The sequence below is a fragment of the Canis aureus genome, chromosome 16 (genome assembly GCF_053574225.1).
Source record: "Canis aureus isolate CA01 chromosome 16, VMU_Caureus_v.1.0, whole genome shotgun sequence".
Lineage (NCBI taxonomy): Eukaryota > Metazoa > Chordata > Mammalia > Carnivora > Canidae > Canis > Canis aureus.
Window position 1 is genome coordinate 7,162,271 of NC_135626.1, and position 27,439 is coordinate 7,189,709.

The 27,439-nt window shown below is 39.0% G+C and overlaps 1 protein-coding gene and 1 pseudogene across 19 annotated transcripts in view; both read right to left on the reverse strand.

Moving 5' to 3' along the window:
- FNBP1 (formin binding protein 1) overlaps positions 1–27,439 on the reverse strand; it is a 152,486-nt gene that overhangs the window by 20,984 nt on the left and 104,063 nt on the right. For 7 of the 19 annotated variants that reach the window (XM_077851026.1, XM_077851027.1, XM_077851028.1 and 4 more), the window contains 4 exons: positions 10,086–10,214; positions 8,624–8,770; positions 6,526–6,720; positions 5,394–5,576 (listed from right to left, as the gene is read on the reverse strand). In XM_077851026.1, the coding sequence (XP_077707152.1) occupies positions 5,394–5,576; positions 6,526–6,720; positions 8,624–8,770; positions 10,086–10,214 (654 nt within the window). The remainder of the gene's footprint in view (positions 1–5,393; positions 5,577–6,525; positions 6,721–8,623; positions 8,771–10,085; positions 10,215–27,439) is intronic. The other 12 variants (XM_077851039.1, XM_077851038.1, XM_077851037.1 and 9 more) reach the window with 3 other exon arrangements.
- Positions 4,054–4,148, reverse strand: LOC144287299 (U6 spliceosomal RNA; annotated as a pseudogene).

Below are 27,439 nucleotides of genomic sequence, written 5' to 3' on the forward strand. Positions count from 1 at the left end.
GCAGGGGGTCTGAAGAGCAGTGACTTCCACAATGTACAAGTAATGTATTTATCTTAAGAAACTCTAATAAATATGAACTCTTGAAGGCATTGAGGCAAATTCTTGAATGGGTGAACAGGTAACCAGGGACTGCAAGCTGCTCTAGGAAACCACCCGCAGGAGCCAGGAAGCTTCTCTGCATGAGGCTGGAGGCAGGACAATGCTCTTGCACCACTTAGAAGGTGTATTCAGAGGCTCTCCATCCACTCTGAGGCCTACCCATGGGGATAACATAGTATTTGGGAACTGACGGGGGTAGCTGCCCTGAGAGTTACTGTTAGGAAACAGAGAGTCAACTATCTCAACTACCAAGGAGGTAAGCCTTGCTATGGATTTCCTGACAATTATCAGGACATAGCAGGTGTAATTCTCCTGGGTCTGGGGATTAACAAAGGCATAGTGATCACTGGACATGAAACAGATGAGAAGGCATCTCAAAATTAGAAAAAAAAAAAAAAAAAAACAACAAAACCCAAAACATCTGGTTCTCCATTAATGCCTGAGACATGCTCTGTGGCTGTAAAGCAGTGTTTTGTGAGTGTGGTGCATTTTTACTCAGCGGGCATCAATCCTAAAAGTTCAGGCAGTTGTGGTAGGATCAAAAATATGTTGGAGACAAAGTACCAAAGAAAGCGCCCTTTGATTTTATTTTTTTTATTTTATTTTTTATTATTTTTTTATGCCCTTTGATTTTAAAATGAGCTGGAGGGTGTTAAAAATTCCTTAAGCAGATTTAAAAAAAATCTTATACATAAGATTAACTCAAAATTGACACTTCTTTTTAAATAGGCATCCCACTTTTAAAGAAATTGCCCCTGTGGGGAAAAAGACTTGGAGGAAAGAAGAAACAAGACAAAACTTTTGGGAGAACAAGGTATATCCTGGCATACTCATGACTGTTCTCATGGGCCTCTCCTGTGAGCTTTAGCACAGATCGATTTGTCACATCTTGAGTTCTTTACAGACAACACTGGGTGCACAGCGGAAAACTTTGCAAATATCTTCCTTATAAAGCACGCTACCATCTACAAATGTCTTCTCACACGTTACTTTCTAAATGTCACTAATTCAAAGACCCGACATTTGCCCTCTGTACACTATCTGGTCTCTATTTGGGTACTTCTGTTACTCGCAGGCATAGATAAATATTCTTCCTTAAGCATTCCAAAAGAAGAATTCTAACATCGGAACTAATAGCAGAGGAATATTACCACTTCGTAATAACAATGAGTTATGGGGACCGAAACGAAATCTGAGTACCAAGAGGGAATATTGGATTTTCGAGACAAATTCAATTTTCTGAAGTGCACAGTGATGGGTCATCTACAAGGAACACCATCATGGGATGTGGTCTTCTTGTAACAATCACAAACCAGTTTCCGGTCTTAAGTTGGTAAGCCAGCCAGTTAGATCACTTAACATTAGAAACCGAATCATTTAAGAGAATACTTTTAAAGATTGCATTAAGTGCATTGCAAGACATCTGAGGAACTAAAAAGCTGTCAGTTTCAGGCAATAATTATGGAGCCTTGGGAGCCACACATGTCAATAACACATGAGGGAACACAGAGCTAGCGGATCCATGTGTTACTGTGCAGCCACAGGTACTAACCTCCAGTACGAAGAAAGGGGACAGTGAAAATAAACATATAAGTAAATGGGTTTAAGGTCCATGCAAAGCCACATTACTACTCCGTGACCTTGCTCATACTCCAGTGATCGTTTTGGTTCTGCAAGTTTTAGGGCATCACCCCTTTACGGATCCACCTCTTTCAAACGGGGATGTGGGTCCTCATGCAACACAACTGCCGTCTGTTAAGAGTGTCCTTCTGCTGTGACCACACTCTGCATTTGCATTTATGGGTGCGATTCTGCTGTAAAATCATACCCAGTGACATCTTCTCAGATGGCAGTCGCGGTCAACACAGAGGGGGGGAAAGCCAAGCTCAGTTCATTGGCATTTTGAGGAAGTTTGGTTGTCATTGGGAAGTTGGTTCTTTCTCCCACCCAAGTTTTCCAGATGAAGTAGGTTGGGGTTGAATTTATACTCATAATTAGGCCTTTTCTGGGTCCAGATCTCCCAGTGGAGAATTTCATCGCTGGGTCCCCGGTCTTGGTGCTCTCATAGGGGTTAGTACCTGTGCTGTGACCGTATGCCGTGGCCGTCACAGGTAAACTTACAACATAGTCCCTAGCTTCAAAAGCATACGTGGGTTTCCCTATTGTCCTCTTCATGAGTTCTTTGTGAAAACAGAAAGACTGAGTCTGCCAATAATCAGCAAGAGAACAAGATAAATAAAATTAAAGTGACCATAAAACTGTAACATCTGACAAACAATCAGTAAGGATTTTCCAAATCTTTTGATCAACTTTCATGGGATTTTTCCATGCAATGAATTCTAAAACATGGGGAAACTATGTCCATAGTTTAGATCTAGAAGGACCTTGCCCAGACCAGAAAAATACATCTTAATTTAAGACAATAAGATTACATTTGTAAATTGTAAATGGAGACCATACTATCTAGTTTCATTTTTCCTTGACTTACATAAAGATGAAAAAACAGTTAATAATGCTCAGGTGGCATACTTTAGAAATGTTCAGTGAAACAAAATTTCCTTACAGATGCCAACAATTTACAACAAAAAACATTTTATCCTGTTTACTTAGACACAAAATCAGCTATGCTAAGAAATGTCTGCATAGGATTTACACAGTAATAGAAACAAAAGATTGAAATCTGGGTCTGAAAGCTGCAAAACATGATAAATTAAAAGATGTGTTAAAATCACAGATTTATTATTCTAGGACACTTTTCCTATCTTTGGTACAATAGTCCTAGAGTTAAAAAAGAAGAATAAATGAAAATAAGGACAGTATCATTTTCATCATGGGCCCTGTAATCCATATTCCTTCCGTGTTGAGATTGCTTTAAAATCAAATTTATTTCCCCAAACTTCAGATTTGCTTTTTATTTTTGAACTTCCTAATTTTACTTCTGTGATGCATTTCCTTTTTCTTTTTTCTTTCTTTCTTTTTTGTTCACTGCTACTTCCTGAAGGAAGGGACCTCAAATCTGACCCTTGCTAAGAACAGGCTGATCAAAAAAGAGGGAAGAAGAAACATGTTTCTATTCATTTACTAATGCTTCTAGAATGCGTCTGTGTGCACGTTAACTCTCAGGAAAACACACTCAGCATTGAGAAAAAAAAAGTTTTTTTTTTAACTGTTTTTGCTGAGCCCAGATTTAAAGAGTAAGAAATAGAACTCATTTGCCAATTAGCAATTTTTAAAAGAGGGGGTTTCCTTTAAATCATAATAGCCTGTTTTTTTTTTAAGGCTTTTTTTTTTAAGGCTTGTATTTTTCCTAGCTGTCTTTCCTGTACACTTATTGATTACTGACATTCTTTGGTCTTTTCCTAAACATTTAGAGAACATCAGGAAACACAGATTCGGAAAACCATTTGCAACCAACAGACTGTGTAGTGCCGAGAGAATGGAACAGACACAGAAACAAATGGTAAACAATCACAAATATTCAACATACTCCATCGTGAGATTCCAAAAGACCATTCAGAGGTACTTATTAGAAACACAATAAATGAGTGCTCTATAAAGGTCCTGCAAGTGGCAGAGATGGTTAACTGACTTACAGTTAATGTAAAACTTTATAGTCCAGCAAAAACACCCTGGCCAGATGTTGGCAATTCTTCCATGAGCAAGCAGGATGGACGGGGAGTTTTAAAAGCCAGCCTGATCCAGCCAGGAACTGAGATCTAATTATAGAGCTCAACGCGATCTATCATCCACTTCTGAAGCTCTGCCTTCTAACAATGGCTCTCTTGAAATCTTGAGGAAATTGATTTCTAATTCTTAACCTGATATGCTGAGTAATCTTAAGACAAGGTAATTTCACCAACTATATGTATTCTTCCCATAAAACGTTGAGATTGAACTCTGTGTATAAAGAAATGGGGGGGGGGTTGTCCCTCATTCTATTTATTTACTTATTTTTAAAACATGGAACACCACAAATTTGAGTGCCGTCCACACGCAGGGGACATGTTAATCTCCTCCGTATCCTTCCAATTTTAACATATGTGCTGCCCCTTGTTTTAGTCAATTATACATTTACATTCTTTTTTACCCAAAGGAAGGAAGAGTAAAAATTATGTTTGTATGAAAACACATCCCACAACCACTGTACCACAATTCCCAAAGGTCAGGATAAAAGACCTTAGTGGAAATGTCAGCACACATGCCTGTTTACTCTTGATTACCACGTTTCATTATTTATTATAAAGGATATTTGGGGATGGCTTAGACTATGCTGCTCAGTTAGATTTCTTCGGGAAGCTCCAAATGACTTTATTCCAGTCTTTTCCTATAAACCAAACTGGTAACTCTTTTTGGTTACTGGATCAATTTCACAAAGCCCTGTGAGCTAGGCACAATCATAATTGAATGGCAAACTGGAGTCTAAACGACATCCACTCATGAGTCAACCATATCTATATAATAGATGCTCCCTGAATGTGGACGTCACAGAACCTCAGACTAAGAGCAGCCTCTCTGGCTTCACCTCTTCCGAACTTCATCTTTTTAGGCCTTGGTTTTCTTACCAGTAAAATAAAGATGTCTTAGTACCCAGGGTCCTAGGCCAGTTGAAGGAAAGTAAGTGGTCCCATGGAAGAGAGTCTGGTACATCATAAGTGCTCAGTAAATGTCAGCCATTTATTATCTTAGCCTCTAAAGATAAATCCGGCCTTAGGCCTTTCCAGCAACAGATATTTTAGCACCATCATATAAATTCACCATCATATAAATTCACCAACATAGCTAAAGAAACCCCTGTAAACTCATGACATTTCCCCTTTGAACCCTGAGGCTTAGCTCAGAGAGAAGTATCTTCGTGACGCTTGCATTATTGCAGCAATTATCAAGCAATTATTTTCTGAGTATACAGTGACTTCCAATTCCTCATCTCGTCTGCTGCTGGCTTTAGCAATTGAATCTAAGCTTCCTTTTTTGGTAAAATCAAGGTAGAATATTAATGACTTAGATGTGTTCAAAGGGAAGTGGAGAAAAGCCTTTCTAAAATGTGCTCGAGACATAAAGGACTCTGGGCTGGCTTGGCTGGCTTTCTCTTCTTCTTCCCATCCATTCTGCTTCCTTCTTTCTTCTCTCCTCTTTCTATCCTTGTTCTTCTTTCTAGCTATGGTGAATCACAGGTCCTTACCGGTTCATGTTATGGGGAAAACACAATGGGTTCATTCACAAACAAAATGGGTTATGCAGAACAACACATGCAACCAGAGCGCACAAGAGACACACGATTCCAGAGCAGAACTTACCCCACGCTTTAAACTCCTGAAGCAGTGCATTTTGGGTTTGGAGGTCATGAACTCGTTGAAGCGATGGGAGAGGGGTTCCTTTTGCTGCTTGGGAGACTGGGGGCCGTTGGGAACAGCAGAGGGTGAGGCAGAGGCAGGGGGAGGAGGGGGAGGCTGATGGGGGGATGTTAAAAGGGACATAAGCTACATGTAAGAGATGGAGCAGTGACAGAGTAAAATCAGAAACAAGAAGATAAGACACAAAACAAAAATAAGCATCAAATCATATTTGAAATCCAAAGCAAGTCAAACACAAACGATTAAATATTTAGGCCATGGTCCAAAAGAAAACATGTAGAATATGATGAAAGTGGAAGTTTTAGTAGTCAAGCAACAGAAGAAGAGCAAGAAATCTCTGACAAGAAGCTCATGCAGACTCTCACATGCAAACTGTTTCTGATTAGTTATGCTAAACCAGTTAAGGCCAGAAGGGTAGAGATTTCTAAACCACCTAAACCAAGATAGCTCGATGAGAGCAAATAAAGGACCTTAGATGCCAAGGTTATCAAAACAGCAAGACAGTCTTTGAAAATTAAATTCGAAGTTATTGTCAGGAGAGTGCAGTAGTGCTGCCTTGACCGCATGTGATGCCCAGGTTAAAGCTGTCATGCACCTATGTATCACGCTACCAAAAGAAAACGCAAAATGTTCATGGAAGCACATGGTTAACATGAATTCAGACCAAGTTTTAGCCCATGGAAACGATTTCAATCAGAGCTGCCGATAAATCGTTCTAGAAATTCTGCGCAGTGTCCCCTCTCCCAGCCGAGGTGACCAGGTGGCTAGGAGACTTAGCAGTGAAAGGCATGATGGGAAATGGCCGAGAGGTCAGTAGAGGTCAGTGTTAGTGTGGTTGACACCATACAAGTGGCAATGCATCCGAAATAAGACAAATGGCCATGGCAAAGGTACCACCACCAAAGAAATAATAATTTAAAATAAAATAGCACACTAGCTAGCTAGCTCTTTTTTGCATTCTGCAAACTACAGGTTTAAGTTCTTAGGTTTTTGGTTTTTTTAAAGACTAACAGAGAAAGTAAAAAGTCTCCACATTTTATAAAACCCATTTCACACTGGGTCCAACCATCAGTACCTTATTTTTCTTGATGAATGGCCATAACTTTCCTTTGGATTTGCCACCAAATTTGAGCTCTGATTTGCCTTCTCTGGAATTCGAAAGGCTGTTATCCGACACAGTGCGCTTCATGGGCTGAGTGTAATCCTCAAATTCAATGTCCCCGGGAGGTTCAAACCCGGACTTATAAGCTTCTATTACCAGCTGCGAATCCTGAAATTACAATATATTATATTATATAATATAACCATATTATATATGGTTTCCTGGGAATCAAGTGAAGGAAGAGCAGGTAGGAGAGTGTTTGAGTGGGGGCCGGTGCTGCTAATAGTTCAAGTTCTTGAATATGAGCTTGAATGAAGACCTAGAAAGACTCTTGGATTTAGTAACATAAAGGTTGTAGGTGAAACAGAATGATCAGTGATATAATGGGAAAACAAGGCTCCCATAATGGGAGAAATATCCTAAAGATCTAGGGTGCTCACAATTTCCCATATAAAAATGATCAAGGGAAACCATCATTCAGACATGATCTTATAAAACTGTGAAGTTTCAAGGAAAAAGACATTTCCAAGCTTCTAATACAAAAAATTAAAATCAGGGTTGTTTCAGAATTTAATCAATGCCAGAAGTCAATGAAGCTAAGAAAAAAAGCCAAGATTCAATAGAGGTGAAAGCTTACCTATAAATCTCACGATTATTATTTCCCTTTAAAAGATCCCTCCCTACAGTCATTTATTGGCGACTGCTGACATTTTAAACACTGTGATGAGGGAAAACCTCACCAAGACTATTTCTCGATCTCTCTCCATGAGCCAGGCATCTATGAGCCACCAAAAGACTTTGTCCAAAGCTGAGGATGCAAAGATGTCCAAAATCAATGAAGTAACAGCGGTAAGAAAATGGAAAAGGCACTCATACCATGGAAAACTGGACTGCATGGATGCATGACCAGTCACGTGTCTCAACCAAGACTCATGTTCAGCAAAAGGACTTAGAGGTGCTTAAAGGAGATAAAACCATCAAATAAAGAGATTTTCAGTGTAAGAAAAGGATGGTTTGATCACTTACAACTACTTCTTGGCATAATGTAGCTTTGTGGGGGAAACACCATCAATTAAGAGGCATCAGTAATTTCCCCCAAAAAAGTTAGCTGAAATCACCAAAGAAGGAGGCTTTGGCAAATAGATGTTAATAAAAATAGAGATCGAGGAATTCTAAAATAAAAAAAATATGCCTGCTACTGGAACTATTCTTTCTACAAACACTATCATTTAACACATTTGGAAGTATTTCTGCACATTGGATTGATAACAATTTTTTTACACATATGGCCTTAAATGTTAATACACCTAAAATGTCCTTAGGGCAATGAAGAATCTATATGCTAAGATATGCTCATATCGGAAAGACAGCTTTGATTCCTTGCCTGGGCTCATTCCAAGATGCTCTTATGACAAAGAATACTCTTGACATTGCTTTTTGTTAAATATTTGGTTTTGCAAATTAATAAATGTTTGTAAAAGCCTACAGTGGTATCCTAGTTATTTTTGTTGAGGGAAATAGGTAGGTTTCTAGGAAAGGAATCCAAATGAATGACACTGGCCCTAAGTAGTGTTCTCAGATGGAGACGATTGTGTCCTGCAAGGGACATACGGCAATGTCTAGACACTTCTGATCCTTATAACCCAGGGAAGGGTGCTACTGGCATCTGGTTAGTAGAGGCCATGGATGATGCTACTACACACTCTGAAGTCCTCAAAACAGGCCCCTACAATAAAGAATTATCTGACCTGAAATGCAACAGAGCCCTAAAGAACCAGATCCCAGAGTGTGGGGTTACTCAGCCAACTGACAGGAAAACATTTCAATTTAATTCTGTAATGTCCCAGACTTATCTGTGTTTTTTTGGAAAAGAAATGTGAGAGCTAAATCCAAAACACTAAGGCTGAACAGAACACTCTAAAATGGTGTTACTATGGCTGCAAAGTACTCGTAAGAACTGGAAACAACTATCCATCTTGAGATAATTCAGCGAGGTCACTGTGGACAGAAGAGAAGAAATAATGGAACCAGAATCCTTCGTTGTAAATTAAGTTCAAACTACAATACTTACATTCTTCTGATCGATTGATTCAGCTGCCTTTACTATTTCATCCAAGCATTTCCCAATGATCGGAATCACCTGCCGATCAACCTCCGCGTAGGTCTTCATTGATTCTCCGATCCGCACTATCCTCCGTTCTTCCATCTCCTGTATTTTCTGCAACATTAGATTTTGCATGAAATCAATCTGGTCCACTATGACTCACAGAAGTTGCTTTCAGTGGCATTGTTACCTTGAGCAAACGGTCTCAAGGAAAGGTCTCGATCGGAGGGAAATAGGCCGATCGGTAGGGTTAAGGCTATACTTTCATTATGATTATTGCCTCTGTCTTGGTCAGCTGTACACATCTTTGATGAGTTGTTAGGCTGCCCAGATGTATACTTTATGGGATTCCATTCCAATTTCAGTGAGAACCCCAAGCTCAAGTACTTTTCCCGTTGACACCATTTGGTGATACATTTCAAACATCTCTGCCTTTGATCTGCTACTTCACTATACCAAAAGCCTGGTGTCGGTTAACGGTCTCAACCCAACCCAGGCTGAAATGTAACGAGTGTATCTTCCCTCTACTAGTTGGAGGTTCTCGTCTGCTGTCTGCTATGTGTGTAGACACTAAGAGGCAAATACTTGTTATTTTTTTCTACAATGGGACACGAGTTGTAAAAGATTCCCAGTGTGGGAGAACAGGTCTATAACTTTTCTCATGCCATTTCTGACAACCTAAAGTACCCAGAAGAAAAACAATGCAAAGAAAAAGACTGTCAGGGATCCCTGGGTGGCGCAGTGGTTTAGCGCTTGCCTTTGGCCCAGGGCGCGATCCTGGAGACCTGGGATCGAATCCCACGTCGGGCTCCTGGTGCATGGAGCCTGCTTCTCCCTCTGCCTATGTCTCTGCCTCTCTCTCTCTCTCTCTCTCTCTCTCTGTGTGACTATCATAAATAAAAAAAAGAAAAAGACTGTCATGTGTTCAAATCCTACAGCCGTATGGATTCTGCTAGGACTCCTAAAATTTAGTTGGCATTTTATAATCTGAATGGTCCTTTTAGCAAAGAGGGTGCTAATCTAAGACTTGTACTTCTAAGACTGGCAAAGAAGGCTGCAGTTGCAAACTAAGGACATCTACAAAGGTCATTGATTAACCCTGAGATTAAGATTATATTTCTTCTTATTGCCAGTCAATGCTTGATCTGGATGCTCGATTTGTTTGTTTATATTTTTATTTTTTTCAACTAGGCTCCAAGCGCAGAGCAGAGCCCAACTCAAGGCTTGACCTCATGACCCTGAAATCAAGATCTGAGATCAAGAGTCAAGTGCTTAACCGACTGACCCACCTAGGCACCCCCTGGATGCTTCAAAAAGTGACTTCAGCTCAAGGAAATGCAGAATTCTGTAAATACTCATAAGCCCAGCAATCATGATTCCAAATGTGTCTCTAAAGGCAAAGCCAATCTGAGAAGCCTGAATCACTTACCTGAAATATGTTGGGGATGTGAGTGTGGTAATATTCGTGCTGCTCATGGTTGAATTTCTGGAGAATTGATGAGTAATCTGCTTTGCTGTCCTCTGCCATTTGGTGACGTACTTGAGCTTGTTGTCGAGCCTTGGGGAAAAAAAAAAAACGAGAGTATCCAAATGTTTACATATGATAAGAGCCTGGAATTGCAAACTGGAGGGGTTTGCAGGCAAATCGACCTCCAATGCATTATATTTAGCAGGTATTATTTTCTAGAAATTGTTTAGATCTTGAATTTAGTTTAGGTAAGGATGTGCACCCTAGTTTTTCACAAACCCTACCATTCTCTATTGTCTTAACTTGGCATTACTTTCTAGTTTGACACAAGTGCCCCTATTCTTTATTGTTTGTGCTTGGCCCATTCACATATTTATGTTACCTAGATGGCCCTTGTGAGAACCTGTGCTTAGATAGATAGATAGATAGATAGATAGATAGGAGGGGATGGAGGAATCCAGAATTTTTTAAAAAATTTTTATTTATTTATGATAGTCACAGAGAGAGAGAGAGAGGCAGAGACATAGGCAGAGGGAGAAGCAGGCTCCATGCACCGGGAGCCCAACGTGGGATTCGATCCTGGGTCTCCAGGATCACGCCCCAGGCCAAAGGCAGGCGCTAAACCGCTGCGCCACCCAGGGATCCCCAGAATTTTTTTTTATGCAATTCTCAGTGGAGTTCATGAATTACAAAGGCATGGAACCAGTGATCCTTATGGACCTAACACTCTCCACGATGTTTATTATTATTATTATTATTTTTAATCTCTACACTCAACATAGGGCTTGAACCCAGAGATCAAGAGTTGCATACTCTACAGCTGATCTAGGGAGGTGCTCAGATGTTTACTTTTAGTGTATAGTTTAAAGAAGTAGTAAATATGGCACCTTCTTTGTGTTTTACTGCATTGATTTTCTCCTAAATAATCAATAATAAAATTCATGCATTTGTTTCTCTCTTCTAATTCACATTTTGGTTAATTACACACCTACGCAAAAGGGGGCAGTTGTCGACAAACTGCAGAATCAATTTTATTTATTTTTATTTTGTAATTAAGCAGGCTCCACGCCCAACATGGGGCTTAAACTCATGACACCAAGATCAAGAGTCGCACACTCCACCAACTGAGCCAACTGCGCATCCCTGCAGAATTGATTTTAAAGCTTGAACAAGGGACGCCTGGGTGGCTCAGTGGTTGAGCACCTGCCTTTGGTGCTCAGGGCGTGATCCCACAGTGCCAGGATCTAGTCCCACATCGGGCTCCCTGCATGGAGCCTGCTTCTCCCTCTGCCTAGGTCTCTGCCTCTCTCTCTGTGTCTCTCATGAATAACTAAATAAAATCTTTTTTAAAAAAGAAAAAAAAGTCACATTTGAACAAAAATGCCTGAAAACTCTGAAGTCATTCACAAATACCACTGATGGTTATGCTGGTGAGCCCACTATAGATTCATCTAGCACTTTGGAGATGTCTGGAGAAGTATGACCTCATGAATCTCTAACACAGTCTGAATTCATGCAGGGCAAAAACTACCCCCTGCCAGATGAAGAGGTGGCTTGGCCCGCAGGTGACTTGGCCGACTCCCACACTGAGCCAAAAACACAACAGGAAAAGAGCCTCGTTCCAACATAACCAAGAGAACTTTTTGTTTCTTTGTTTTTTGTTTTGTTTTAGTAAACCCAATCGTTTTTAAGGACAAAAAAAGAACACAGACAAGTTCAAATGTAAAGCCGGTGCCCCACTTTCTGCCTGACCACCGGGAGCACCTACTATCAGATTTTCAGCATCTCGGTGTTCTGTAGGGTTTCCTGCCTCTGTGACTTGGAGGCCTCACCTGATTTTCACTTCCTTGACACATTTCACTCATCTGCGTGTTGGTGAAAGCTCAATGTGGTTGTTCAGAGTTGCTTCCTTCATCCTACTCTCCAACACGTCTCAGACAAAGGTTAACAATATAAATATTTCCAAACTGATTTCCTGATTACCTGAGGGTTTTTTTTTCTTGGTTTCTCAAGGGCTTTAGAGATCTCAAAACCCTCAAAATCTCATTTTTATATACTTCTCATCTCCCCTTGGTTACTTCAACGGCCATATTCTTCCTCTTTGTCGGCCGTCTGTTAACTCCCTTCCTGACCATATGCTCTAGCTTCCGCTTCTACTGTGTCCACTAGTAAATATATGAATCTGGTCCCCAAAATGTTAAGTCCCCAGCTACCCTCAAAAATCCATGCCCTTTCAGTATACTCTAGGCCTCCTCTGTTTAAATAATAGCTTTCCCACCTCCGTGCATACCATCTGTTCTCCTAATGATTCCAACACAAAAAGCCTTTAACTCTTTCAATTACTTAGTTTTATCATGTATCGCTTTGTTGTGACTATGAAAAAAAAAAAAAAACAAGGAAACTCCCAGGTAGACCTTAAATTTCTTAAAAATTCTCTATTTCATTTATAAACCTTCCTCAGAAAAAGTCTTACAAAAATTCAAGGGGGACGGGTCGTTTCCTCATCTCCTTTGTAAATAAGAGTAACAAGTTACAAGATGGAGTCCCCTTATTTATTTTGGAGAAATTATTCTAACTTGGTGAATTTTTAAAATAGCTTGAGCTCTGAAACAGAGAGCAAAATGTCATCATTATGCATGTGTAGGTAGGTACATACACACACACACACACACACACACACACACACCCCGAGCAGATACAAGCTTCCTGACAATACACCCAACATATTAACCATGGAATGTTTCACTCATAACTGGAGCACCCTGCCAGAGGTACCCCACCACCATCTGTTTGGAAGTGGCAGCGATCACCTCCTCAGTTCCCCCGAATCCCTAATAATACTGTGTTCACTTGGATTACATAATTGCTTTCGTGAGCATATTAACTCGTAATAGTTTCACGATGCCCTTTACAAGCTTTATCTGCAGTGATCCTGGAACCTAACTAGGGACCACTAGATGGGAGCTGAAGAAGCTGAAATCAGGAATGATTCATATAAACCTCCAGCCTGGAAAGCTAGCTGAGTAGAAGAAAACAAATCAGACAAACATATGTCAGAGGGAATGGTCTACCTTTATGTTAAAGAAGCATCATCTCCCTGGGAGATTTTCTTGAATGCAAACATGTGGACGTAAAGTTGCAAAGTGTATGTGTGTATGTATTATTTTCCTACAGTCTCTCTCTCCTCCCTCTCTCTCTAATTGGACAGAGAAGCACTTAAAGGCAGTAAAATATTGTCCCACATCAAATTCCTGCAGGGCTGGGGCAGGAAGACAGGACAGTCTTATTCTCAATCCCAGCATCCAGCTGCTTTGAATTAATACCCACTTTTGAATCCCGGGCCCAGGAATGTGCCATTGTTTGAGCAAGTTTTACTATGGAAAATCTATTTTTGTTTCATAAGCTCTTAAGTTAATTTTGTGATGGAACTTAGAAGAGTCTCTAAAACTAGCCTTGAGTCGGTTACTCACGTTTACAAATACGTTTTTAAAAATATCTTTAAAAGTGCTTTCAAAAACTCATCCGGAGTGACCCGTAAGTCACTATATATTTTAGAGAGTGTATCTCCTAGTCTAAGGCTAAATGAAGATCATAAAGACCACTTTTTCTCATCTCTGTTTAAGTCATTCTAAAAATAGTGACTATTATCTTCAAGAGGTATTTCCTTCCCAAGCCAGACCATAAGCTGTATCTTGCAATTAAATTAAAGTTCTTGTTCTAAGAATACAAGACATTACATCTTATAGCAACATAACTGTAGGGCCAAGAGAAGTTCAGAGGGTTCTGGGGTTTTGTTTTTCTTTAATGAGTCAGTCATAGAATTTAGAGAAAATATTCTTAAAAAATCCAGAATGACCACAATTGCCTAAGGCTGTAAATCACAGACATCTTTGAATAAGATCTAAGCCACTTCCACTGTCAATCAGAAAGACTGAATTTAAACTTCAGAATTTCTTTGACAAACCCTTGGGAATCTCCCCAAAGAAATCCAAACAGGCCTAAGTATGTACTGCTTGAACATGACTTCACTGCATGGTTGCTCTTAACACAGCTCCTCTAAATGTCCTATGGAAGTAAAGCTGGATTGCCTGAAAGGTCAGAGTTGAAGTATCTAAATAAGGAAAACAATAATTTAGAAATTGAACTGCAGCCCGATGCTTCTAAATCCTTACGGGTTTAAAGATAAAAATACTATAATCCATTTAGTTAGTTAAATTTAGACTATTAGCATTGGCCAAAATGTGCAGCTACTTCCTGTTCAGTTCAGTGTTATTTTTTCCCTTAATATTTCAGATATTAAGGGAAGAAAACAACGCTGTTAGCCGAGTCTCAGCTGTCATAAGTAGAAAATGTAGGGTGTACTAAGAAATGTGTTCAGTTTCATGTGGGGAACATGGTTGATTTGCTTAAGAAATTACACACTCACATTTTTTCTCAGGGCTGCTCATGGCTTTTGACCTTTTCACAAAAACGGGCAAATACATACTGGTTCCATTTACATATTTACCGTAAATAAATAATGAGATTTATTAATTTTTTGAACATGGCCTCAGATCTCCTGCATTTTTATATATGCTCCTATTTCTTAAATGATAAACCATTTAGTACAGCAGTGTTCAGAGGTTTAGGAAAGCCACTTTTAACTTTGTTAAAGGCATGTAATAGTATACATTTAAAAGGCGCATCTTTTACTCCCAGAAATCTGGGGACAGCAATGAGGAATAATTTACAGTCACCATGGTAGCTCAAATGACAGTAAATGTTTTTCAGAGCAGCTATACTTTCAATGTGTTATTTTATCATTATCATAAAAAGAAACCAACTGTATTCTAGGCTGGACAGAAAAGGGGACTAAATCGAGATTTTATTTGGAATTCATGATTTTGCATTATTGCCAGGGTGCCCATAATCATTATCCAATAGCTGGAGACTGAGGCAGCTCCACCCAGGGAGCAGATGGGCTTGACCACTATCCCCAGGATCCAGAAGGGTGAGTGGCCTGGGCTTCAGGCACAGCAAGGATCCAGTAGGGCTCTTGGCTTCAAATGTACCCCCTTTAAACTACCTGAGCCACTGATTTAATATTGTGGATAAAACTGGGGAGCCTGGCTAGTTCAGTTGGTAGAGCATGTGACTCTTGATCTCGGGGTTTGTGAGTTCGAGCCCCATATTGGGTGTAGTAGAGAAGATTTTAAAAAGATAAAGTCTTAAAAAGATATATCATGGATGAAATAAAATCTACAAATTTGGTAACCTGGGTTATCTGGCCTCTCTCCATCATTAGTTCTTTTTTCACCCAGTTACAAAAATTTGCTTGCTGTACATGATTCCCATTTATAGAACTGTGTGGTTTAGAAAGTAAAAGTGCCTGTACATTCCACCCTCTGACAACCACTGGGAACATGACAACCTGGAGTCCTTCATCTGTGATCTGTGAAAACACCAACAGCAGGTAAGGCAGCCCGGGGCAAGCCCTGGACAGTCCAGAAGCACAGCTACATGATGCCATGCAATGACACCAGCACATTACAACAATCCCCAGTCCACAGATGGCAAACTTGGGGATTCTCAGATTGGCAAGGAGCTCTGACCACCAGAGCACCCCTTCCCTTTGGACTCAGGGTCAGGGTTAAAGAGAAGCACACACACTTTGGCAGCACACAAAGAAGGAAGGGGCCACTGAATGCTCTAACCTATATTCTAGGCATTTGAGACCCATTAAAACAGCAACCAGCCCAGAATCCCTGAAAACTAGTTGGTATACTAGATTTCTCTAGGATTTGTCAGTGATTAGGAGTAAAACTTATGTTTCCTAGTCCTTGACTCAGCATCTGTACTTCTGGGAATTTATCCTAATGAAATAATTTAATTAATTAATTCATTTTTATGTGTATTTATTTTTTAAATCATCTCCACACCCAAGGTGGGTCTTGAACTCACAAATCCAATAACAAGGATTGTATGTTCCACCAAATGAGCCAGTCAGGAGCCCCCCTAATGAAACCATTTCATTTTTCTTTTTCTTTTTTTTTAATGAAACCATTTCAAATGTCCACAAAAGATATCCATCATAGTATTATTTATAATAGACAATAACTTGAAACAAATGCCTAGTAATATCATTGGTTAAATATGTCATATCCTTGATGACCTAAGATGCAGTCAAATATATATATATATATATATATATATATATATATATATATATATATAAAGAGTATTTAATGATTAGGGAAAATGAAAGCTGTATGTGATTTTAAAAAAATTTTCTTGGGCAGCCCGGGTGGCTTAGTGGTTTAGCGCCACCTTTGGCCCGGGGCATGATCCTAGACTCCTGGGATCGAGTCCCATATCGGGCTTCCAGCGTGGAGCCTGCTCCTCCCTCTGTCTGTGTCTCTGCCTCTCTCTGTGTGTCTCTCATGAATAAATAAATAAATAAATAATCTTAAAAAAAATTTTTTTTTCTTGGGCAGCCCGGGTGGCTCAGCAGTTTAGCGGTGTGATCCCTGGAGGCCCAGGATCGAGTCCCAGGATTGGGCTCCCAGCATGGAGCCTGCTTCTCCCTCTGCCTGTGTCTCTGCCTCTCTCTCTCTCTGTGTGTGTGTGTGTGTCTCTCATGAATAAATAAATAAAATCTCTAAAAAATAAAAAATAAAAAGTTTTCTTAAGTTTCCAAAACAGCATTCTCAGCATAATTATTGTGAAAATAAAACATTAATAGTGATCACTTCTTAAAAGAGTAGTTAAGGAACATTTTATTTTGTCAAAAAGATTAAAGAAACAAATTCTAATTCCAAAATATTAAAAATTGAAGAGGCATGGGTTGCCTTTGAGATAGAAGAAGAAGAAGAAGAAGAAGAAGAAGAAGAAGAAGAAAGAAAGAAAGAAAGAAAGAAAGAAAGAAAGAAAGAAAGAAAGAAAGAAAGAAAAATAATGAAAGAAAGAAAGAAAAAGAAAAAAGACTCTAAAAAGAAAATGTAGTAGGAGGGATACTAACAAAGGAAGAGATGAAAAAGTTCTCTGTCTGGAACAATGTTATTGTATGATAAATGGCATTGTTTAAATTTCCCAGCAAACTGTTGCATCTAGAATGCATTTTCAAGTTCAAGACTAAGAATGCATTTAAAAATTCCTATTCAGATGGAGTGCTGGGAGTTTTTGTTGGAGACTTCCAAGCCTGGGACTTGCCAAAACAATGAGTCTGTCTTTGATAAATTATAAAGGCAGCTAAAATACAAAACAGAGAAAAACTTCAAAATAAGTTAACCAAAGAAATATGCTTAAAATATTTCAGCAATTTCCTGATTTTTTTTTTTAACAGTCTTACAACTTCTAGCTCCAGGATTGTAGGTTACTTTGGTGCACAGTCACTGAAATAGAAGAAGAAGAGAACACAGGAAGATAGCAAATGAGACTAGCATCTCAATCCCACATGGGCCATTCACTTGCTAAACAGTTTTAAGAAAAGGCCTTCTGTTTCCCTATACTCTGGTTGCCTTGTTTGAAAAGTAGAAATTGAAATATCCATTTACTCAAGGTGAGTGACCATTTTTGCTAAAAGAGAAGCCAAAGCTGATCTTGTTCATCTTAAGGTTGGCTCTGCCTCAAAGTAGGCTGGTCAAAAATTCAGTATGAGCTCAGAGAGCTTGGTAAAATATAAATCATGGTCTCCAAGAGTTGGCTCCCTCTCTTCCCCAGTTTCTAATGCATTGTCATTGGCAAGAGACTTGGCTTTCAGTTGTGGCAGTGTAAAAATTGATGATCTCTTTCTCTTCTCCCTCTACTCTCAATAATAACTTCACCCCAGAATATGACACTCATAAGGTTTCAAATACAGCTGAAGATGACAGCCTGGATTCTAGAAAGTTAATGCCCGAAGAATCATTCTCTATGGCTGTGGTGTTACCGTAAAGAACAAAAATACTGAAAGCACTTGAATGCAGTTCTAGAAAAGATACATTCCTCGGAAGAGGAAAAAAAAAAGTAGTCATGTTACATTCCCCAGGGAAAGAAAAGAAATACAGGCTTCCTGTTCTAAGAAATCTGATGTGTTTGGTGGTAGGTTGGCAGCTGTTCACCCTTAGGACCCAAGTCACAATAGATGTTTAATCAGTAAGGTTTAATACTAAAAATCTTCCACGTGGTATTCAGCATATACCATCAGTGAGTTCAAGACATAAGACCACAGGCCCTTTCTTTACTTTAATCTCAATGTTCATCTTCTCTGCTTTTCTTTCAGCGAGGTCATACCTAACAAAATTTCTCTAGTGACCAGAGAAGACAGCAAGGAAGCTTGTTAAGGTCTCAGGCAATGTGGTGGAGTAGAGGAAGTGCATCCTCTGAGAAACAAAATCTTAAACTTGTATCTATTATTACAGATGGTACAAGAATTCCCAACCCAAGTAATTAACATAAAAATTAGTCCCAGGTTGCCTGGAAGAAACCGATATAAAAACCTTGCTGGGTTCCATATAATCCTGCTTTTATGAGATTCTCAGAGAGAAATAAAAAACAGCCCTATTGAAGACATGCTCATACGAAAAAGACAATAATCATAAATGAACAAGGAAATAAACTACCATGAGAGGTGACACAATAGAGAGAAAAATTATCACCATAAGAACTTGAGCTAAAAGAACAATTTGGAAGAAAATATAAAACAAGAATATTCAAATACTTTATTTAATTAATTTGTCTATTTGAGAAAGAGAGAGAAAGCACGGGAAGAGGGGCAGAGAGAGAAGGAAAAGCAGACTTCTTACAGAGAAGGGAGCCCAATGTGGGGCTTGATCCCAGGACCCTAGGATCATGACCTGAGCTAAAGGCAGACACTTAACCAACTAAGCAACCCAGATGCTCCCCCTCCGCTTTTTAAATACTATATTTTATTTATTTATTTATTAGAGAGAGAGAGAGAAAATGAATATTAAAAATAATTGAAGAAATAAAAGAAGCAATAGAACTCATGAAAATAATGACATTATAAAGTTGAAGCGGGGCAGCCCTGGTGGCGCAGCAGTTTGGCACCGCCTGCAGCCTGGGATGTGATCCTAGAGACCTGGGATCGAGTCCCACATCGGGCTCCCTGCATGGAACCTGCTTCTCCCTCTCCCTCTGCCTGTGTCTCTGCCTCTCTCTCTGTGTCTATGAATAAGTAAATAAAATATTTAACAAACAAACAAAAAGTTGAAGCATATGTGAAAAAGAACCAAATAGAATATCTAGAAACTAAAAATACAGTCACTGAAATTTTAAAATGTAATAGGTGAGTTAAATAATAGAATAATTAGGGAGGCCTGAGTGGCTCAGTGGTTGAGAGTCTGCCTTTGGCTCAGGGGGTGATCCTGGGGTCCTGGGATCGAGTCCCACATCAGGCTCTACGCAGGGAGCCTGCTTCTCCCTCTGCTTATGTCTCTGCCTCTCTGTGTCTCTCATGAATAAATAAATGAAATATTAAAAAAAACAGAATAAAGAGAATTCATGAAGTAGCTAAGAAAGTTACATAAAATGTAATATATAGAGATAAAGAAAGGGAAGGAATGAAAACAAACCTAGGAGGCACATGAAATAGAATGAGAAATTTCACACACATCTACTATGAGTCCCCAAACCAACAATTTGAGAGAATGAAACACAGGCAACATTTGAAGAGTTAACACCTGAAAGCTGTCCCCACATTTACAAAAGGAACAAATTCCCATTTGAACCCAAAGTAGAAAAACTAGAAAGGAAAAAAATCTATACTTTGAAACATCATAGCGATGCTACAAAACACCAAAGGCAGAGATAGTCTTAACACCTGGGGCAGGAAAGTCACATATCTACAAAGGAATGCAATTAAGTACACAGCCAACCTCCCAAGAGGAATGATCAATGATCAAAGACAATGGGATGATATTTCAAAATATGTTTAGGGATCCCTGGGTGGCACAGCGGTTTAGCGCCTGCCTTTGGCCCAGGGCGCGATCCTGGAGACCTGGGATCGAATCCCACGTCAGGCTCCCGGTGCATGGAGCCTGCTTCTCCCTCTGCCTATGTCTCTGCCTCTCTCTCTCTCTGTGTGTGTGACTATCATAAATAAATAAAAATTAAAAAAAATATATGTTTAGAGAAAATAATTGTCAGCAGAGAATTCTATATCTAGCTAAACTATCGCATTCAAGTGAAGGCAAAATAAAGACATTTCAGACAAATAAAGAACTTACTGCTCACAAACCCTCATGGAAAAAAAGTAAAACAACCTCTCATCCAGGAAAGAAGAAATTTAATCCAGAAAGGAATAATAGGTAAGAAGTAACAACTTGAGGCCTGCCCCACATGTCTAGAGCTGTGGGGATGGGTGGTAAACAGATGGTGGCTGAGGCCAATCCCTGCCTCTCCTCCTTGACTCCTTGATACTGAGGCCTCATGTCAATTGCTATTTATCATATCATTCCAACTCACTAGCACCTGCATAATTCCATAGGTAAGAACAGTGGTTAACAGTAAAGAGCTCATTTAACATAATCAGTAGTGAAGCCATATGGTCCTCTAAATTTGATGCATAGAAATGTGCTTCAATCTTGGCTGTGTCATATCCAGCAGGGCCACTGTAGGCTATGATAATTCAACGTTTTATAGCCTTATCCTTTTCATCTAGAAAGGGACAAAAGAATTCTAGAGAGGATTAAAACACTTTTGGAAAATATAAAGCACTTTTCTAGTGTGAGTTTTTTGAGAGGTTCCATAGCATTTAATCAGGGTCACATTCATTTTGCCATTTGGCTTTTAATATCCATCGTAATCTGTTCTCATTTCATCTCTGCAGGAGATTCTATTCAGTCGCCTATCCCACCAGGCAGGTCAACATGGGCAGCATGTTCCCCTCAGAGCCTAGATGGGGTTCTTTCCACTGAGTTGCTCTCTGTCTGCTCCATCTTTTCAATTTCTGCACATCGTTCATCTTCATGCCCCAATTCTGTCCTCAGGCCTATCTCAACAACCTGTAATCTGCATAGAGCTTTTAGAGATGCAGAATCCACAAACAACTTTGAATTCCTAGTATCTGCTGCTTAGAAGGCCAGGTAATTTTATATACAATGTATTTCATAAACGAATTTTTAAACTGCTATTGTTCTAATTATCTTCACCACGCAGGTTTGCATATAACATATGATACTCTATCTTATTCTCCAATGGACTCAAGTTTTTTTTTTTTTTTTTAAGATTTTATTTATTTGGGAGGTGGGCAGGGGGTGGGAGTGACTGGGTGACGGGCACTGAGGTGGGCACTTGACAGGATGAGCACTGGGTGTTATTCTATATGTTGGCAAATTGAACACCAATAAAAAATAAATTTATATATAAAAAAAGATTTTATTTATTTATTTATTTGAAAGAGAACATGAGTGGTGGGGAAGGACAGAGGGAGAGGGAGAAGCAGACTCCCAGCTGAGCAGGGAGCCCAATGGACTCAAGTTTTCCTTGTCTCTCCATTTCATCATTATTGGCTAACCAGGGGCCTCACGAAACACACCTTTTATAATCTTATTGATGCTGTGCACTATTTGTTCAATAAATATTCTTGTGGAATGCCTAGAGTCCTAGAATATTCAAAATATACCCAACTGATTCACAGTAGGTTGGGGGCAGAGGAACAGAGGAGGAAGGAGCTAAAAGTAATCAAAAGAGAAGGGCACAAAAAGGCAAAATACAGATGAGGAAAACAGTGTTGACCAATTAACTGCAATCCAAAAAAAAGCCTCTCCTTTATATATATCACATACCACTGGAACCTCACCACAAGCCCTTGAGGTGCACAGTATTATCTTTATTTCATAGAATAGGAAACACACTCAGAGATGAAGCAAACTGTCTCATGCCGTACCATTAGTGAGTGGTATAAAGAAGAAATGAACCCACTTCTATATAGTAGCAAGATTATAACAAGCTCTTGCTTGGATATTTACTATCAGTGAAAATTAAAATATTTTATTAAACAAGAGGTTCCTGGGTGGCTCAGTCAATTAAGTATCTAACTCTTGATTTCAGCTCAGATTGTGATCTCAGGGTCCTGAGATTGAGCCCAGAGTTGGGCTCTGCACTGAGCATGGAGATTGCTTGGGATTCTCTCTCTCTCTCCCCTTTTCTCTGTCCCTACCCTCTCTCTCACTCTCTAAAAATAAAATAGAATAAGATAAAATAAAATAAAAATATTTTGAGTGGGATCCCTGGGTGGCGCAGCGGTTTGGCGCCTGCCTTTGGCCCAGGGCGCGATCCTGGAGACCCGGGATCGAATCCCACATCGGGCTCCTGGTGTATGGAGCCTGCTTCTCCCTCTGCCTGTGTCTCTGCCTCTCTCTCTCTCTCTGTGACTATCATAAATAAATAAAAAATAAAAAATTAAATTAAAAAAATTAAAAAAAAATAAAAATAAAAATATTTTGAGTTGCCATATGAAAGCCTTTAAAACAGCGAGAGCCAAGTGTCTAAAGCTACACACTATCACACACACCTCAATAAGTGAATATCACTTTAATGTATTTAATTCATTTTTATTTTATATGTGTATTCATATGTTCATAAATATTATGAATACTTATATTTGTATTATTATTATTATTTTAATAATATTTTTTTTAATTTTACTTATGACAGTCACACAGAGAGAGAGAGAGAGAGAGAGAGAGGCAGAGACACAGGCAGAGGGAGAAGCAGGCTCCATGCACCGGGAGCCCGACGTGGGAGTCGATCCCGGGTCTCCAGGATCGCGCCCTGAGCCAAAGGCAGGCGCCAAACCGCTGCGCCACCCAGGGATCCCTTGTATTATTTTTATTTAATTCATCTTAATCGTCAGGTCTGGGGTATAAGAATGATCGCTATATCATCTTACTGGGTTCTGCTATTTTACTGGTTATTGCTATTTTGCAGATTTTTTTTTTTTTTTTTTTTATGATAGTCACACAGAGAGAGAGAGAGAGAGAGAGAGGCAGAGACACAGGCAGAGGGAGAAGCAGGCTCCATGCACCGGGAGCCCGACGTGGGATTTGATCCCGGGTCTCCAGGATCACGCCCTGGGCCAAAGGCAGGCGCCAAACCGCTACGCCACCCAGGGATCCCATATTTTGCAGATTAACATGGAGGTTTGTCAATGGTTATGCTTTTAGGAACACTAAAACAAGGCTAAGGCAGATTCTCATGTCAACATTTTAATGTAAATGAAATAATGCAAACTGGAAATATTTCCTTGAAGAGACTTTTATATGTATTTCATCTCTATATAAATTCACTTTTGGTAGCACTTCCACCCCCAACATTCCTGATACTCTTGAGATTTTGACATTTTGACTTCCTTGTTTCTTTTTGGATGTTTATTTAACCAACTCCATTTTTCTTTTTAGCATAAAAACCACTACTTCAGAAACAAATAAATGAAAATTAAGGTTTACAATATAGAGATAGTAACAAATGCTAGCAAATGAATTAAAACTTGGAGCTGGGCAGCCCTGGTGGTCCAGCAGTTTAGCACTGCCTTCCACCCAGGGGTGATTCTGGAGTCCCAGGATTGAGTCCCACATCGGGCTTTCCACATCGGGCTTTCCGCATGGAGCCTGCTTCTCCCTCTGCCGGTGTCTCTGCCTCTCTCTCTCTGTGTCTCTCATGAATAAATAAATAAAATCTTAAAAAAAAATTTAACTGTAGTAAATAAGGCATGTTTCAACATTCCTATCACATATTCATTTATTTAAGTTTATTTATTTTTTTAAGTAATCTCTACACCCAACATGGGGCTCAAACTCACGACCCAGATATCAGGAGTTGCACACTTTACCAACTAAACCAGCCAGGTGCCCCCACAAATTCATTTTTAATGGTATAACTAACATTAAGTGTCATAGCCTTTAAAAAAAACACAAAACTCATCCTACTAATATTCCCTTATGATATAGATCAAAGTTATGTCCTGTTTCCAAATATAAATACATTTATTTTTACACCTAATAATTGCAGAAATTTTTCATTAAATTCCATTGCCCATGTGAAGTGTCAAAAGAGGAAAACATATCCATTATCACCCAGGACAAATATTAAGAATCGAAACAACTGAAACCATTCAGGATGTTCATTTAATACAGGCAAACTGAGAGACAAAATAGACAGAATATAAACTCTACAGATAGATATGTAAACAAGAGAATAGCAAAAGTGTTTTCTCCAGAATCTTTGAGTTGAACATTGATTCACTTATAGCAACAATATCCATTTTTGAGAGTCTTTTTTTAATTGTACATATTTTTCTCTCATTGTAAATAAAAAGCATTTTCAACCAAAAGATCAAGCTGCAGTTGCAAAATTTGTTTCCTGTATTCATATTGACCACTTCCTCTTTCAAAAAAAATTTTTTTTTGCTGTTTTCTTAATTGTTACAGTGAATAATTCCCTCAGATAACCAGTCAGGCATTTTATATGAAATGAATTTGGGAAAAGTACTCAAGATATTACCATGTTCAATAAAGATGTCAAACCTCATAGTTAGAGCAAGGGCAGTGAAAAAATTCAATACTACAATTCCTTATACGTACAATGACTAAAGTAGTCTTCTTACAAGAGGCTGTTTCCCCAAATGGTAAAAAAATTTAACACTCTGCTATTCAGCTGGCTTCAGTTAGAATAGAAGCAAGCCTTTCCTGCCAGGACTTTACAGAGCCTTCCACACCACTTCCAACTGAAGAAGCCTTCAACTGCTACATTTCATTTGCTTTACTGAGATAACTATCAAACAGATAATCATTCCAAGTAAATTCCTTCATTCTTGTGTAAAATTAGCATAAATTATTATACTTTAATTTTTCTCTTTAAAATATTCAATTATATAACATATGGCATACAAAAGAGCCCATGTGTATTTTATTATCATTGGAAACGTGAAGTTTTATCACATACTTCTTACAATTCTACTTTCCTTCATAAATGGCTCAGAAGTTCCTAATCTACTTCACAATAGGAACATCTCTATAGAATTTAAAAGCTAAGAACATTCACAGCCACATATTTTAGGAGGCATAATATTACACAAAAATGGAAATGCAAACTCCCTGAGAAGCTGATCCACATTTCTAAGTGCTGATGGTTGGGATTTGAATTTAATTTAACTTTTAAAACATTTCCTCAAATCAGGTTATATAACAAGACTCAGGAGTAAACCCAGTAAGGGAACCTCTTGCATTGTATGAAGAGAATTCTTCTGGTTGGTCAATACTCAGAATTGCAATGAACTTGAATAAAGAATCCACGGTTAACTGTTTCATGACAAACAACTGCCTATAAAATTCTGATTCTGGCAGTAAAAGAATCATACAAGATAAATGAAACTGGACCTATATGAAAGGGAGAAACTGACACCAGAGTTTAAAAACATAAATTGAACTCACTCACAATTATTGTAGCTACTTGTAACCACGAACTGCAGTTTTGGTTAAACAATATCCTATTTTGCATTTAGAAATTATGTAAGAGCCAACAGTCACAAGGCAAGGGCGAATTAGAGAAAGGGAATTATTCATTGCCTGACATGGATGAACTCCGTGTAATGCATGCATTTAGAAAACACTGTTCTCTCTGTTCAGAAATATTAGTTCACATTCCATTCATTTTGATAACCTTTTCCTTTTTCATCCCAACACCACACTAACCAACGGCAGCTCTATCAGAATGCAGAGATTAGGCACTGCTCCTCACCCAACTTTGTCTAGCATGCTATTCTTCCAAAGCAGAGTGACAGATAAAACCTGACTATAAAGACTTTGTCACCAAAATGCCATTGAAGAGTTGGTTAGAGGGCAAATGGGAAAATTCACAACAAAGAGAGCTGACTACTAGGAAGAAAATGAAAGGCAAACTCCTGAGAGTGGACGAATGTGTGATGTGATTACATGCTGGTGTTCATGCCACTCCCACACCTGGCCAGCACGCGATTGTGAGATAATGGGTCGGGGAATGGATGGGTGAGCATGAACATTTTGCAACTCAACCCGTTAAATGTTTTTTGAAAATGAGACTAAGACCAAGAAATCATGATTCCATTAGAAATCCCTAAAATTAAACCAAAAACCAAAAACAACAAAAATAGCAGGGAAGGGAGCATGTGAAAATAGAAACAGACAAATTCAGAATTTAGTTGGATAAAAAGCTCTACCAAGCAGAAACAAAGTGCAAGAAAAGAATGAGTAGAAACATTTTTTTTAAAACAAATGAATGTTTGAATTCTGATTCTCTCGAAGTAATCTCCAAATTACATAAAGGTTGAAATATTGACTCCATTAAATTGCCCACTTGTCTACACACTAAGCTCTAAACCTAAAAAAAAAAAAAAAAAAAAAAAGGAGACTAGATGAAGAGTTTAATTGCTCAGGGTGTCAATGAACAACGGTCCCTTGGCACCATGTCAGTTCTGATGGCGCCGGGCTTCTGAGAGATGGGGCCAGGGAAAGACAGGCTCTCTGTACTAATAAGTATGATCCTTAAAAATGTGTGACTTGGAAACAATAATATTCTGCGTGTCGAGGCTTTTCCATTGTGCAAGGATATTTTGATAGCAATGATGAAAATTATAAGATAAACATCACCCCCCTATCAGATAAAGGTATACCAAAAGATTTTACTGGAATAAGTAAAGATATTTTAAACAGAAAACAATAGGTACCAATCTTTTAAAAATATACTGGTAAAAAAAATAAACAAATAAAAAATAAAAATATACTGGTAAACTGGACTTCATTAAAACTGGTAAGTCAAAACAAACAAACAAACAAAAAACTGGTAAGTCATGTTCATCAAAAGACACCAGACACAAAAGCATACTGTATAAGAATATACATACCTATGAACATATGTATAAACACATACATATACACACTCATAAAGAATGTCTATATACCAAAAAGAAGAAAATCTATTTTTATTTTTTTAAGATTTTATTTATTTATTTATTTATTTATTTGAGACAGAAAGCAAGAGCAGGGTGGAGGGCAAAGGTAGAGGGAGAAGCAGACTCCCTGCTGAGCAGGGAGCCTGACGCAGGGCTTGATCCCACTACCCTGAAATCATGACCTGAGCTGAAGGCAGACACTTAATCGACTAAGCCACCCCGTCACCCTGAAAATCCACTTTAAAATGAGCAAAAGGGGATCCCTGGGTGGCGCAGCGGTTTAGCGCCTGCCTTTGGCTCAGGGCGCGATCCTGGAGACCCAGGATCGAATCCCACGTCAGGCTCCCGGTGCATGGAGCCTGCTTCTCCCTCTGCCTATGTCTCTGCCTCTCACTCTCTATCTCTGTGT